General features: G+C 45.4%; 1 protein-coding gene across 5 annotated transcripts in view; it reads left to right on the forward strand.

Moving 5' to 3' along the window:
- The window catches only part of SEPTIN8 (septin 8), a 29,646-nt gene extending 20,916 nt beyond the window's left edge, over positions 1 to 8,730 (forward strand). The window contains exons 10-11 of one of the 5 annotated variants that reach the window (XR_007502319.1): positions 916 to 1,043; positions 1,203 to 1,584. Coding sequence is in view for 4 of the 5 variants with exons in the window: in XM_049786751.1 (XP_049642708.1) it covers positions 7,364 to 7,529 (166 nt within the window). In the remaining variant the exon portion in view is untranslated. Of the gene's footprint in view, positions 1 to 915; positions 1,585 to 7,363 lie in introns of those variants that run through there. The other 4 variants (XM_049786751.1, XM_049786752.1, XM_049786754.1 and 1 more) reach the window with 4 other exon arrangements.
- The last annotated feature ends 7,291 nt before the right edge of the window (positions 8,731 to 16,021 follow it).

The following is a 16,021-nucleotide window of genomic DNA, read 5'->3' on the forward strand; positions in this document are numbered from 1 at the left end:
AGGAAAAGAAGCTTAAAGGGAAGCTTTGGTGGGGTTAGGGAGTAGAACCACATTATCCCTGAGGGCACTGCTGGGCCATCTGAGCCTGCCTGTGCCCTGCAGGGGCCTCAGTCACTTATGTTTTCCCTCGGCTTAGCTTTGCATCTAGCACTGTGGTCCCTTGTTCAGCTTTGAGCCTGGTAAGCAAGTGTGGATACAGTGGAATGGGAATCTGTGTGGGTTTTGAGTCAGTGACTCAGAGCTCCCCTTTCTCCTAAGTGATGCCATATAGGATTGTGACCCAGATGAGGCCACCCAAAACCTCTCTGTCCTGCTCCCTCCCCACTTAGCCATGGTAACTTGTTAATGAAAGACAGATAAAGCAACTAGGAAGTTAGCTCTGGAGAAGCGTTCAGTATCAGAGCTGAGCATGGTGGCCAGGCTGTGAGATGACTGCAAGGATTGGAGTGCAGCTCTGGGGATCTGGGGGAATCAGGGGTTTGGCCCTTCTTGGGACATGGGGCTTTTCTGTTCGCTGGACATGCCAGAAAGCATCAGTTGGTTTGGCCTCTGAGAGAGCAAGATTTCCCAAGTTCACTGTGGGGAGCCTGATAAATGGGGGGAACTGGGTTTTCCCGCCATGGAGAAAGGAGTGATCCATGCATTTTGGGATGCGGGATTTGTTTCTCATGACCATTTTGGGTTTGTATTTTATTCCTCAGATTTGAATCTGCTCCTGCAAAATTACTTTCCAATTAGCTCTTGACCTGGGTTGCTCCACACTGAAGTGAATTCTCTGCTTTGCTCATTAGAGTGCCAAACTGATTGATCTTTCCCAGTGTCTGATCCTGTCTTTTGCTTCTCTTTGGTTTGGTTGTCTGCATATCTTTTAACGTGTTTGGTTTTTGTTCTGTTTGTTTCATTTTTATTTTTCAGTTAACGCACGCACAGACTTACATGTCAAGAGCGGACTTTTAGACTTTCATGTTAAGTTGCTTGAGTTCCACCTTGCGACCCTTCTCCCATAGTATGGTGTGAGGACGAACGGAAGTCTGTGGGAGCCGGTACAGACTCCGTGTTTACAGCCTTGCTTTGGCCCCAATCCCCGACCCCCTTTCCCTTCCCCTTCCCCAGACTGCAAGCCTGGGACCACCCCCTCTATGCAAACTCGGTCAGAGCCCTGAATGCTGGAATCCCAAACTGATGAGATTTATTTTTTTCAGAGCCAGTGGCTGGCCTTCCATTTACAGTGTCACTCTCCCCTGATGGAACCATTTCGTGCCACTAGAGAGGTACCTGCCGGTTCAGCGAGGGGCCCTCCACAGAGAGGCCTAAGAACCCCAGGACTGTGCTGCAGAACAGGCCAATTCCCCCTCGTATTAATTTTTCTAACCTAGAGCTTTATTGCAATAATATCTTTTAAAACACTTCTAAATATTTTTTATTTTGGCACAGTAAATACAAAATAACATTCTCTCCCATTATTTTCTTAAGTAACAGAGATTCCCTGATTTTTAAAAACTAAAAAGTTCCCTCAGCCTTTCTTATGTAAAAAGTCTCCCTCCGTTGCCAGGGAGAGATGGCAATAAATGTCCAGTGATGGCAGTGTTTGAAAATTTCTTTCCCAGTGACAGTGGAACATCACTAAGATCACAGTGTTTCTCCTACGAATGTAAATGGAACAGCAGTCCCAGCGCCATTTTCTGTGCTCACTCCCACGGTGCTGCATGTCAACACAGAACCATCTCCGCGCGTGTGCGCACGTGTGTGTATGTGTGTGTGTGTGTCTGTTAAATGTTCGACTCCAACTAAGACCCCCCTTCCCAAACCAATCCTGCATATTCAAAATGCAAAGAGTACTCAGCTATGAAAGGTCCTTTTTTTCTCTCTCTCTTGAGTCATTGTTTTTCTTTTGTAGCTGAGTGGCAGGGCCAAGAGATGAAGGTGTCCTGTGTGTGGACAATTTAAAGGGGGGAAATAAAACAACCTGCTGACCAAGGAGAGGTCCCTCTGCTATATTCTTGCAGGGAACACTGTAAGGAGGCCCCAGTGATATTGATTCGTATGTTTTTCTGTTAGTTTATCTGCAATTGGAAGTAACTTGGTTGAAAATACGGCCTGGTAAAATGGGGCACTAGAAAAATAACAGATAAGAGGATTTCATATAACAGTGATAAAGCTTTCTACTGGGCACATCTTCAAGGAGCTTCCTGTCTCACATCCCCCAGCTCAAGAAACTGGATTGGTAGTTTAGGGCCTGTTCTTCATGTTCTCCATTTCCCCTGGTCTTACCTCCCTTCTACCTTGGCCTGTGTTACTGATTTCTAGGGCCAGTTCCTTGCTTCCTCCTTCCCTTCTGAGATTTGTTTTCTTCAGATGGGGGCAGAGAGGAAGTTATGGGTTTCCACTGGGGCACAGCCAGGAAAGGGCAGCAATGACTCAAGAGGGGATCAGACAAGCAGGTTCAAAGTGAACATTCTCCAGATCTTACGCTATGACTGGGGATTTTGTACCAGATTTTGAGGTACTAGAAGCTTGAACTATTTGAGAAGCCTTCTTCAAGAAAAAGAATGTGACTATAAAATTAGGTACACAGCCTTGGAGGTGCCCCGAAGATTTAGCTTCATTACATTCATAGTAAACCCACTTACCTTTCGGTGTGAGAGTTGAAGCCTGCTTCAGTGCCTGGCTCCAGAAAGGGGAATGAATCAGCAGCTCTGTCAGGACACATGTGGACCGAGTGGCTCATATTTAGAATTCTGTGTTTCAATTATGTGTCTGAAAGTGCATTCAGCAAGGACAAAGCATGACCTTTCAGATGGTCTCTGCAGTGTGACTCCAGAGATGAGGCCTTAGGACCATCAGCTTTGGTAAGAAATGAGGACCCCGATTGCTGGTCCACCTGAGCAGAGGCTGCCACCTGCCCACTACCGCCTGAGCTTCCCCTCATCAGTAGACTGGAAGGCCAGAATTGTTCCTCATTACTTACCTCCCCATTCCCCACACCCCCACTTCTGGTTGTATTCCAAGGCCCAAGCTGCCTTTGCAGGCTACATCAGTGTTAGCAAACCTCATTGCTCTTCTCTCCTCATGCTGCTTGTGTTTGGAATTCTATTGTCATTAACTGAGACCAAACGAACCCTCACAGTACAAGGGAAGCTTATAATGAGAACTCATGAAATGTACCCCTACCTTTATGAGAAGTCCCTGTTCTTTTCCTCTCAGCATCTTCTGCATTGATAGGGCAGCCAGAGGGATCATGTGGACAACTCCTAGTGTGTCTTTCATTCATCATGTTAACTTTTAAGTAGAATCACCATATAATTTATTATCCAGACTGAGACTTTGGAAAGAGAGCAGAGATGCTGCTACTAATTATGCCAGACCAACAGGTATCAGCCAGAAGTATCTCGGGCAAACCAGGAGGCCTGGTCTCTTTAACCATGGGGATCTGAGTCTAGTTTATGGTTGTACAGACTGACTGCACGTATGTCTGTGTCTGTCTCCCTGTGGATTCCCTGTGCTATGGGGGCTTACTGGCGGCTGAGAGACCTGAGGGAAGTGTGTGATTTGCTAGTCTGTTACGTTATCATGCTTTTCTGAAACTGCTCCACTTGTTAATTCATTTATGCCATCATTCATTGACTGTTTTTGTTTTCTGTTCACTTTGTACTTTTTTTCCATTAAATTTTGCATTTATTTTGAGTTTGTGTTGTCTTTTTTGCACAGTAGCTTTTCTAATTTAACAGGTGCCTTAGCCTATTCTGCTATAATCTGATAAAAAATATCACTTGTCTTTTGTGTAGAGTCAATCAGTTCTAGAGGAATCATTTTTAAAAAGCAAATCATAGCAGGAGGCTCTGCAAAAGGCTATTGAGTGGATTTAGAATGGAGCAAAGAGCCATGGTTAGAAAGAAGACACATCCTGGGAGCCACCAGTGTACCTGTAATTGGGCAGCTAGCTGGAAGGCAGCTCCTCCCCTGGAAGAGCTTCAATCTTTGGGGCAGTGACTTGACATGTGACAGCTCACATGTGAAGTTCTTATTGTGTGTAAGTGTCATCTAAAGTGCGTTCCCTCCATTAATTCCCCTAATTCTCCTCATGATCCTATGAGTGGATGCCATGCTTCCCACTTTATAGGCAAAGTACATAGAAGATCATGCTGCTAATAACTGGAGGAATTGGGATTTGAACTTTGGTATCCTGAATCCTCTGTACTAGAGCTAGAGCTGCTCCTTAGTGATCCCAGTGGATGAGAGTGGAACTGTGAGGTCTTTATGCAATCAACCAGGGCTTTCTTGAGCCTGAGATGGAGGTGGGCTGGGGATTGTTGTAGTGAGGAGACACGTATTTGAGAAAGAACACACTGGTGTGAAGTGATGTCAAGCTCATAGTAAGATGTTTAGAAGCTTGTTTACATGCTTATTCTGTTGGGCACTAAACTAACATGAGATAGGATCCAGGTTGGGAGCTGACATTCAGACCAGGAGGGAGGCTAGGATGCAGACAACTATAATGAAGGTACAGCTCTGCTCCACCCAGAAGAAGACAGGAAGTAGCATCTAGATAGGAAGCCAGAGGGAAAAAGGCCTTGCTAGAGATATTGTCATTGTCTCTTGTTCCAACCAGTAGACAAAGAGATACTTGGACAAGATTTAAAAAAGGCTGCTGATACTCACAAGCTGTGCACTTCCCTTAGCTCATTTGCCTTGCCTGTTCCATAGTATCTGCTCTGAACCTCCCCATCTCCATTCTCTGCTAAAGACCCATCTCCTTGGTACTGGGGAATGAAAAGAAGCTGGGTGTGTCCCTGATTCGCCTACCATAATCTAGTCTCCGAGTTCCTAGTCTTAGGGAAAAATGTTAGAGAAGTATGGGATATAAGAGCCAACGTAAGGTTGAACTGCATAACATTGTTTTCCTACACAAGCAGTATTTTGTCAATATGAATCTGAATCACTACAGTCCTATTATTTATCGACAGACATGCCACAAGTCTGTGCCCTTTGCCAATACCAGAGCTCTCTGGTCTACCTTCTCTTTCCAGGAGACAGTATTGGATTAGCTCTGTGAAGAGCTACCTGTTTAAAAGATATAGATTCCCAATAGTCCTCATGTCAGAGCCTGAGTTGGTGAGGTCCCTAATGTTGAGCCCCCCTGCAGTACCTGCTGACAGACATATAGACAGCATGATACCCCAACACCCACCTATGTTGGGCTAGAGCAGTCTGCCTTAGTTTTCCTGCCTATACCCCCCTGGTCTATGCCATGATCACCCACTTACAAAAATTTTACCTACTCACCCCTCTGGAATATCGTCAGGCCAATACAGAGCTCCCTGTTGAGGAATGTTATCAAAAGAATCCAGGAGATGATAACTCACATATGACTCCAGCAAGTCTAAAGGCATAATATGCAATACACAGTAAGTTTCAGGGACTGGAGAGATAATTCAGAGGAAAGGGTGCTTGCCTTGCACACAGCCAACCCAGGTTCCATCTCCTGGCATCCATATTGTCCCCCATGCACTGCCAGGAGTAAGTCTTGAGTGCAGAGTCAGGGGTTACCCCTGAGTATCACTAGGTGCCTCCCAAAAAAGTAAGATTCAAGCCATCTTGAAAGCAGTTCAAGTTTAATTTCAATAAGAAAATGTGTTTAAAGGGGCTGGAGAGATAGCATGGAGGTAAGGCGTTTGCCTTTCATGCAGGAGGTCATCGGTTCGAATCCCAGCGTTCCATATGGTCCCCTGTGCTTGCCAGTAACAATTTCTGAGCATGGAGCCAGGAGTAACCCCTGAGCACTGCCGGGTGTGGCCCAAAAACCACACACACACACACACACACACACACACACACACACACACACACAGAAAATGTGTTTTTTTTTTTTAAAAAAAAGTAAGGAGTCGTGTTGACTGTATAGCCAGACATTTGCCTTAACCATTTCGCACCTAGTTGCAGACATTCCTCCCTATGGCTTAGCACTTTCACAGCAAACTGTTCGCAGTGGCTAGACTCTCACAAGTCACTTCTAAATGTATGCCCCAGTCATGTCCCCAGTACTCTACAGATGCCAGCCAACCTGGACTACTCAGCTAATAGCTCCTCGGTGTCAGGTTTTGGAGAGACAGCTGACTTCTCCCACACATCCTGTTAGTGATCTCCTTTTCCTTAGTCGTGTTTGGCACACATCTGGGCCCCCAAGCCTGCTCATCTCAAACCAAAAAGTCAGAACGCCAACACTTTATCACCTGGTAATGTCCCTCAAGTCAAACCTAACTATGTTGCATGAGGTAAACAGCAGAAAAAGAGACTCAGAGCTCAAATTATTGTACCTGAAAACTAAGCACACTTTCTAATCTGGTCTTTATGAAACGACTAAGTCCCAGTCAGGATAAACAAGCAAGAGAGTTCGCCCCCTTGTGGGCAGTGGTGTTCATCATGTGCACACATGTGGTGCCCGACTGAGGATACTTATTGGAGGAACCTGGCCAGCTTGGAGGCGGGGAGGATAACAACAACTGATCTGCCAGAAGCCATTCCACATCTGGCTTCCTTCTTTTGTGTCTGGGGCCAGAGCTCCCCTTTGCTGGTAAAATGGGAACCGAGATATTTAATGAGTTTGTAGGCCTTCTCACCTGCTATAGATCAAAAGGAGAAAAGGGAGGCAGGCTTTCTTCCACCTTGAAGGACTCTGCCCTATCTCATCATCACTTTATTTTTGCTAAGGATTTCTTTTTCAGTTGCTCTTGCTGGGCCTTCCTTTTATGTTGTTGCAAGGTTCATAAAACCTAGACTGCAATGGAGTATAAGAAAGCACTGGGGCACAGATTGGCAGGTACAACAGGAGGTGGTCTGTGGGCAAGGATGTCTACAAATTACTCAGCACCTACTGCACAAGTTTCTTGCAGTGGTCAACCTCTTCAATACTGACTTGTAGTTAAAACAGAGAAGGCTGTCTGGCAGTAAAACCATTTTATTTTCTAAGACAGGGAGTAACTGAGTCTCCCAAATATTAACCGGGGGCAACTGCATGAAAGTACAGCCATCTAACTTAAAAGCACTAACTCCTAGGAACATCATCTCCCACCTCTGTAAAATAAGCATTGTTCTAACTGTGCAACACATCATACCCTGTTCATCTGAGGGTTTTGTATCCGCTGGCCACTGCAGCCACATACTAGGCCTCCCAAATAGTAAAACTCCAGGTGGCCCAGGAAAGGGAACAGTGTTCCACACTCAATTACAGTTGGGGATTCTTAGTGTGGGAAGCCTTGCTCCTAGTCCCTGCAGCCTAGAGTCTTCAGGAGCCCACAAAGGCCCTGGGGACCCTGTGGGGTAGTGTCAGCTAAGGGAGCAATGCTGATGCCTGTGCTTTCTTTAGCAGATCAGATATAGGAGCACAACAGTCGGGCATGAGCCTCTCCAACTCTAAAGTGATGATGACCAAGGCCAATGTGGAACCCTTGAACTGCAGCAGCTGGTGGCCCACCATGCAGTGCTGCAGCTGCCTTGTCAGGGATGCGACGTGGAGGGAAGGCTTCCTCTGAGGCTGCAGCTTTTTCACTTGGGGCAGGTCCAGGGCTGTCTCAGCGTGGAACTGGGGACAATGGTTTTTAATGTTAGAACAGAACCCCCCCCATTACTTTTCATATATCCATGACCAAAAGTGCAAACAATTTCCATTTTCATCAGGGAACCTCGAATGTTGTCCAACCCTTTTCATTCCCATGTGCTGCATCCCCACCCTCCCATACCCTCCAGGAGGTCTGAAGGCTTAAGGTTCATTCTGCTGCCAGGCCAAGCTTCAATCTTGGAGAAAGGAAAAAAAAAAAAAAAAAGCCAGCTTGGTGCTGTAGTCCCGATTAGCCTGAAGTACCTAGATAATGATGTTTCTATTTTGAAAAGTGGAAGCAAAAGGGATGCAGATTACTGCAGCAGAAGTTACTGTTTCTACTAGACACAGCCCAAATTCTGCAATTTGGCAACAGTGGCCAGTTTTCCTAGTGAAACAGCCTTTAGTGATTTAATTCTCCATGCTTCCTAACAGACCAAAACCCAACTGCATCATTTCCCATTGCATAATTTTGCCTTACTAACAGAATCACATCCTAAATGAAGGATGACCGTCATTCCCTAACAAAACAAGTACAATCTCATAGGATATTTTTTAAGTGCCAGATCAATATGGTCTAAAGCCTCAATAAGGATGGTGTGTAGGTGAAAAAAAGACAGCTAAGTGAATGTGTGTATAGTGTAGCAAAAGATGACAGCCTTTTATGTACAGTATTCATAGAATGGAAAGTGAAATATTTTTGCAGTGTGTCTTTAAAAGAGAAATTCACCATTATAGTGCCGTCTAACAAAAAAACCTTTGTAAAGTTGTTTCTCTGTTCTTGGGAAATGGGTGTCCGGTGGGACTGTGTTGGTTTGCAGATGCATTTTTCTTTCCGTGTGCATCTCCTTTCTGCGGTGCGTGTGTGCACGCCGGTGTTCCACTGTCCTGTTATTCCAAAGGCACAGATGAGTCTGAGGGAGACTCTGCCAACTCCTCATACTCACTATGACCAAGAATTCCATCGGTGTCCCAGTATAGCGGTCCCAGTGCAGTTTGTCCAAAATAGCCAGCTCCATCGTTAGCAGCTCATTTGGGGTATGCTTAGAGTCATAGTGCTTTATGAAGTCTTTTACATGTGGAATAACCTGTAAAAAAATAATAAAGAGGCCAAAGCCCTATATCACACCATGGTACCTTTTTGTGTTCTTATCCATGGGGATCGGGTATCCATGACCCAAGAAGAGTGTCTTCCAGTGAACAACCACAGAAAATGTTTCTCAAGGAAAAATTAAACCAGATCTCTTTGTCAGGTGCCCAGGCTGTTGTGACTGTATGTAGTGAATATCATGAAATCATGATTTCTGAATGCACAATGGCCCATTTCCAAAGCTGTTTTGGAAGTGGGATTTTTGCCATTAGTCCTGTTCAGCTGGCAGAACTCACCCAAAGCTTCCCAGGTGTTATCCATGCCCTTCAGTTTGGTTCTTGATCCTTAGAGCACTTGTCATGGAAGTGGGAGCAAATAAGCATGCAAGCCTCTAGCTTCCTGGGCTGCTTCAGACAGCTCATTGTTAAAAACAAAAACAAACAAAACTCTCCCATTGTTTCAACACACAGCTGCAAACACATTCCTTTCAACTTTGATTGAAGACAGTTCTGGAAAAGATATTATTTTCTGATAACTAGTAAGTCTTGCCTGTGAGTTATTGTTCAAGTACCAAGTGTGTAGTACATCTGACCTAATATTAGAATAAACAAGGTACTATTATAACTTCCACAAATACTCTTTTTGCAGGGGATGAAGGCATTTGGGCTATTCCTGGCTTGTTGCTCGAGAATCAGTCTCAGCCCTGCTTAGGGATCTACACAGTGTTGGTGTAGAACTCAGACTAACCACATGCAAAATACACTCATAGCTCTTTGAATCAACTTCCAAACTCCAGAAAGATACTTTATGGTTCAATTACTTGATTTTTTTTAACTAGACAGAAGCAACAAATATTCAAGTAAAGAAAGGTAAAAGGCATTGTTATTAAATATTTGAAACAAAATAGATAATCAACTTTTCTTAGGCTCTGAGATGAGCTCAGAAAGACTTTTTTGAAATAAGGTGGTTCCACTCTCCATCCCCCCAAAAGACTCCTACATCACCCTCTTGCCACTTTCAGAAGAAAGTTAGTTCTGGGGGACCAGCTTCATTGACAGACAACACTTTAAGTTTCAGGTAGACATTACATGGACTCTGGGGTGGAACATTGGGCCACATAGGTTACAAGGCCCTTTTGCATCTGCTCAATACCAGATACCTAACTCATAAATACCATCACGTGTGCTTTAATTTATGTTATACCACATTCAACTGTGGGCCACTGGTGTCACCAGTATCGTGTTTACATGGACTCTGTAGCTGCTCCAATGCCCCATTGTGGGTCTCAGAGTCTAAAAGGTCTGAGGAAGGATAAACTGATCCTAGGAAATGAATGATTTTCCCAGTGTCCACTATCCCTAGCAACACAAGTGTGTATGTTTGTGTGTGTGTGTGTGTGTGTGTATTTGTGTGTTTATATTGGGGCCATACCTTATGGCTCAGGGCTTACACTTGGCATTCAGAGATCACACAGGGTGCCAGGGATCAAACCTGGGTCTTTTGTGCACAAGGCAAGTGCCCTCCCCATTGTATTATCTTCCCAGGACACAGACCTTTTAAGAATTGGGAGTGTTCCAGTGTTACAACCCTGGACCTCAAAGGTGTCCCAAGTGGGATTTAGGGAGATGTACCTCATCTTCTTCATAAAACTTGACTGTAAGCTTCAGGGAAGGAATCATGATGCAATTGAGTAGCTTCTCCCTCACCTGTAGTAGGAGATGGATGTTTTTGAGTCGACAACAAATGCCAGCAACAAGCCATAAAGCACCTTTTCAAGAAAATAAGTTTTTCCTTTTTGGCTTCTGGGCCATGCCCAGCGATCAACAGGGATAACTCTTGGTTCTGCCCTCAGGAATATATTCCTGGCAGTGCTCAGGGGACCAGTTAGGATGCCCTACCCACTGTAATAATCACTCTGACCCTGAAAATAAACTTTTCAGAAGTGACCTAAGGACAGTGGTAGAGGGTCATGGACACTCGGGTGGGGTTGGTGCAGTTAACTTTGTACATCAATACATAAATAAAGTCAATATTAGAAATAAGCCTTTCCTCTTCTCCGTATTTTTCTACCTGGGATAAGAGAACTGTGGTGACTCCTCAAGGGACGCTTGATCCCATTCTGGCTCCTGGGCTAGCACTGCATCTCCTCAAACTGCTCTTTCCCTAACTGAGTCCTCTGCTCCCCAAGTCCACCCTATGCTAGCCCAGCACTGAGGGGATGACAAGTGGGGGAAAACCGGAGTCCAAGGAGTGAGAATGAAATGAACCCACCTTGAGGCAGTGGAAATGAGTGAACTCCATGTTATAAGTGGCCCCAGAGAATTCGAAGATGTTGAGAAACTTCAGGAGCCCCAGTACAACCTTCTGGAAGGCACCGTAGAGCTCTTTCTATACTATAGTATAGTACACAGGACAAGTCTCTGTGGCCTGTGTCCCCAGGCGGGTGGTGCTAGGAGCCCTTGTCCAAGCTGAGGAGGCCATTTGGGAGCACACCCCTACACCTTACTGTCTGATATCCTGGGGCTCTCCAAATCAGACTGCACCCCAACTTTCCCTCCTCAGCAGGAAAACCAACCTACACAGGCTCCCTTCCCAGCACCTATCAGGGAGGCCCCATCATGGGGCCGACTCCAGGACTTCGTGCAGAGTGGGGGGCCCACCTGGTGCGGGTGCTGCCTGTCTGCCTCCCGTGTGTTCGACAGAAGGAGGCGCAGGGCCTACCAAGAGAGCACCCCGAAGCGGGGTGAAATGAACCCACCTTGAGGCAGTGGAAGTGAGTGAACTCCATGTTATAAGTGGCCCCGGAGAATTCGAAGATGTTGAGAAACTTCAGGAGCCCCAGTACAACCTTCTGGAAGGCCCCGTAGAGCTCTTTCTATGGGGGTAAGGAGACACAGTATAGTACACAGGTCCCTGGATGGTGCTGCCCTGCCAAAGGCGCACCCCAAGGCCCTGTGCCTGCCAGTGCCGGGCTGGCAGCCTGAGCTCGTCCTGGTGGCCATCCAGGTCGCTCAGCTTCAAGTCTCGGGGGTATTCAGAGAGGAACCTCCTGGGCTCGGGGAGATGTCTGTCGCCCGTCCTGTCGTTTCGGTGGCTCCCAGGAACAGAAAGGGTATCTCTGCTGGGTGCTGAGACCTATTCAGGGTGTTGAAGGGCACAGAGATGAGCCACCGCAGCGTGGAGTGGGGATAGGTAAGGGGAAAGCCCCCCAGGAACCCAGTGAACCTTCTGGATGCAACGAAGTGAGGCCATGGAGGGCAGAGAGGTTTTATTCATGCAGCGCCCCAGACTTGAAGCTGCGGTCGCCTGAGGCCCAGAGAGGTGGGTACAATCCAAACCCTACCGCCCTTCCTCGACACTCGCTCTGGAGTAAGGGATGTGAGTCCTCAGGACAGTGAGCAGGTAAGTGAGTCAATGATCCCCCACCCAATTTCTCTTTCCACTCCATTGCTCCTCCCAGAAAGTCTCTCACCCATCCACAGCTCTCACAAAAGTTGGGACTGGACTGCGGGTGTCCTGAAATATCTTGACAAAGGACCCGTGTCCTTCCTACCTCATAGTGCAGGTGCCAATCTGGCCACGGATAAGATGTTTGGGGCTCAGGGCTGCGATTGCTGGATGTGACCTTCTGCACTACACTCAGCACTCAAAGTTTTGATTAACCGGCTACACCTGCATTTTTGGTTTTGGTTTTTGGGTTACATTGTGAGGTGTTCAGGGTTTACTCCTGGCCCTTTGCTCAGAGGCCACTCCTGGACGGACTGGGTGGGACCACATGTGATGCTAGGGATATAACCGTGTTGGATCGACTGTGTGTAAGTCAAGAGCCCTATCTGCTGTACCATTTCTTTATCCCCTAATAATACTCCTTTTCCCCCCTGGTTTTAGGGTCACACCTGGCACTGCTCGGGAGCTACTCCAGGCTGCGTGCTCCCTATATTGCTTTAGGAGACAATGTGGTGTCCATGCAAAGCCTTCAGTATGGGAAGCATGCACTCAGCCTTTCAGTCTCTCCTGGACACGGTTATTACTTATCAGAGAGATAGTACAAGGGTGAAGGCACTTACCTTACCTGACTAATCCCAGTTTCATCTAGACACCCCTATGTTCCTCCAAGAGCACATTAATCCGGGAGTATGGAAAGGTGTTCCCCCCCAGACTAAAAAAATTAAGTTAAGCACTAGTAGTCCCTATTTAAGGCGACTCATTCAGGTGTGTGTTTATCCATTTAGCACTTGAAGATAGAAGATTTACAGTGTATTAGGCACATCTAATATATGGAAATTGGGGCTGGAGAATAGCACAGCGGTAGGCTGTTTGCCTTGCATGCAGCTGACCCAGGATGGACAGTGGCTCAAATCCTGGCATCTCATATGGTCCCCTGAGCCTGCCAGGGGCGATTTCTTAGCACAGAGCCATGAGTAACCCCTGAGTGCTGCCGAGTGTGACCCAAAAACCAATATATGTGTGTGTATATATATATATTATATGGAAATTGCAGAAATTCCACTAATAAGAAATTCCATATACTTGACAGAAAGTCTGGTTTTGTGTGCATCAGAAACTTCTACACAAAAAGCAAGCAAACAAACAAAAACTTCTTCACAATGTTTAGAGCCTCACTATTGCAATAGTCCTGAGCTAGATACATGAATGTTTATCCCAATGGAATGGAATTTTTCTTTTTTCTTTTTTTTTGTTTTGTTTTGTTTTGTTTTGTTTTTGGGCCACACCCCGGCGGTGCTTAGGGGTTACTCCTGGCTGTCTGCTCAGAAATAGCTCCTGGCAGGCACGGGGGACCATATGGGACACCGCGATTCAAACCAACCACCTTAGGTCCTGGATCGGCTGCTTGCAAGGCAAACACCGATGTGCTATCTCTCCGGGGGAATGGAATTTTTTAAAAGGTGTTATGTTCACACAATGGAATTTTCTGCTGTGCAGAAAAACAATGAATTATTGCTATATTCAATAATCTTATCAAATTTCACAAATAGGAAAATATACAGAGACATATAAAAGTAAAAGTTCATATCATATCATGGGGCCAGAGCAGTAGTCAGTGGGTAAGGCACTTGTCTTACAAGAAGCAGACCAGGGTTTGATCCTGGCATTCCATATGTCCCCTGAGCCTGTTAGGAGTAATTCCTAAGTGCAGAGCCAGGAGTAAGCACCCCTGGTGTGGCCCCCAAACAACAAAAAAGTTCATAGTGTATGATTCTATTTATGTAAAAACAAAGAAAAGTATGTTAGAAATAAGATAGTGGTTACATTGGGGTGGGGATGGGATACTGGAGATAGTGACTAGAAAGTAACACAGATCTTCTGGAGATCTGGTAAGTCTAACTTAACTATACCTACATGCTAACTACACAGGTATGTCATCTATAAAAATTGATTAAGATGCATATTTATGATTTTTGCAGTTGTATAGATATACATCTTTAAATGTAATGTGTATTATATTAAATTTCATTGAAATATGTGAGACTATAAGGAGGAGACATAAAAAAGAAAGGAACAGGGGCCGGAGAGATGGCATGGAGGTAAAGCGTTTGCCTTTCATGCAAGAGGTCATCGGTTCGAATCCCGGCGCACCATATGGTCCCCCGTGCCTGCCAGGAGCAATTTCTGAGCCTGGAGCCAGGAATAACCCCTGAGCACTGCCGGGTGTGACCCAAAAACCACAAAAAAAAAAAAAAAAAAAAAAGAAAGGAACAAAATATTTGAAGTGATAATCACTGAGAATTCATACAGGCAAAATCAGTACCAAGTCATATATCTAGGAAACTCAGAGAACACCAAGCAGGCTAAATACCAAAAACTGTAACTAAACCCACCATGTTAGAGAGTAGATTAGAGATCACACAGATTAGAGAGTACACAGGTGAGGTGCTTTCCTTTCATGTGGCTGACCAGGAGATAGACCTTCAGCTCCACAGTTGATCCCCTTGGGACCACCAAGAGTGATCCCTGAGCATAGCCAGGTCTGACTCCAAAACAAAAACAATGACAAAACACACTCACAAAAGTGTTTCTTTTTCTTCTTTTTTTTCTTTTTCTTTTTTTTGGCCATACCCGTTTGATGCTCAGGGGTTACGCCTGGCTAAGCGCTCAGAAATTGCCCCTGGCTTGGGGGGACCATATGGGACACCGGGGGATCAAACCGCGGTCCTTCCTTGGCTAGTGCTTGCAAGGCAGACACCTTACCTCTAGCGCCACCTTGCCGGCCCCACAAAAGTGTTTTTTTTTTTTTTTTTTTGGTTTTTGGGCCACACCCGGTGACGCTCAGGGGTTACTCCTGGCTATGCGCTCAGAAGTCGCTCCTGGCTTGGGGGACCATATGGGACGCCGGGGGATCGAACCGTGGTCCGTCTCCTAGGCTAGTGCAGGTAAGGCAGGCACCTTACCTCCAGCGCCACCGCCCGGCCCACAAAAGTGTTTCTTATAATTTTTTCCCCTTGGTGATAGTAATCAAACCTAAGACCTCACATGTTTTACCTCTGAGCCATGAAGACTGAACTTTTAAATGTTCATGGTGGGGCTCATCATGATGTGGGAACAGAAATTCTGAAGGTGAGAAAACTAGGTGAATTTATTGAATGGTATCACCATTCCTATATCTGATTCTGTATATATTACTGACCAAGATATAATTTTCTTAATTTTTAGTGTAAAATAGCTGTTGCTATTAAATTGACTCATAATTATTATTACAAAATATGTATTAAATTAAGAAAAATACTTAGAACAGTACCCTGGCACTAAGTGAAATGCTTCGTAGTTATTTATGTTTTTCAGTGCTGAGATGGAACCTAGATCCTCATGCATAAAAGGCAGATGCTGTATTGTTACCTTTATTCTGGTCTATAGTTTTTTTGTTATTTTGTTTTGGGGCCACAGACAGGAGTAACAACCAGGGTCACTCCTGGCTCTAAACCAAGAAATTATTCCTGGCAGTACTCAGGGATGTCAGTGATCAAACTCAGGTTATGCAAGGCAAGTTCCTTACCCACTGTACTATCTCTCTGGCCCTTAAGTATTTTTTATTAAATTAATTTCTGTGTGTGTGAGAGAGAGAGAAAGAGAGAGAGAAAGAGAGAGAGAAAGAGAGAAAGAGAGAGAAAGAGAGAAAAAGAGAGAGAAAGAGAGAAAGAGAGAGAGAGACAGAGAGAGAGAGAGACAGAGAGAGAGAGAGAGAGAGAGAGAGAGAGATCCAGCTGTATCTAGGAATCATTCCTGGTCTTGCTCTGTGGACCAAACACAGTGCTAGGGATTGAACTAGGGTAGTCTGCATGTAAGACTAGTGCTTTTTATTAATTGTACTATCTCTCAGG

Source organism: Suncus etruscus, chromosome 14 (assembly GCF_024139225.1).
Source record: "Suncus etruscus isolate mSunEtr1 chromosome 14, mSunEtr1.pri.cur, whole genome shotgun sequence".
NCBI classification, from domain to species: Eukaryota; Metazoa; Chordata; class Mammalia; order Eulipotyphla; family Soricidae; genus Suncus; species Suncus etruscus.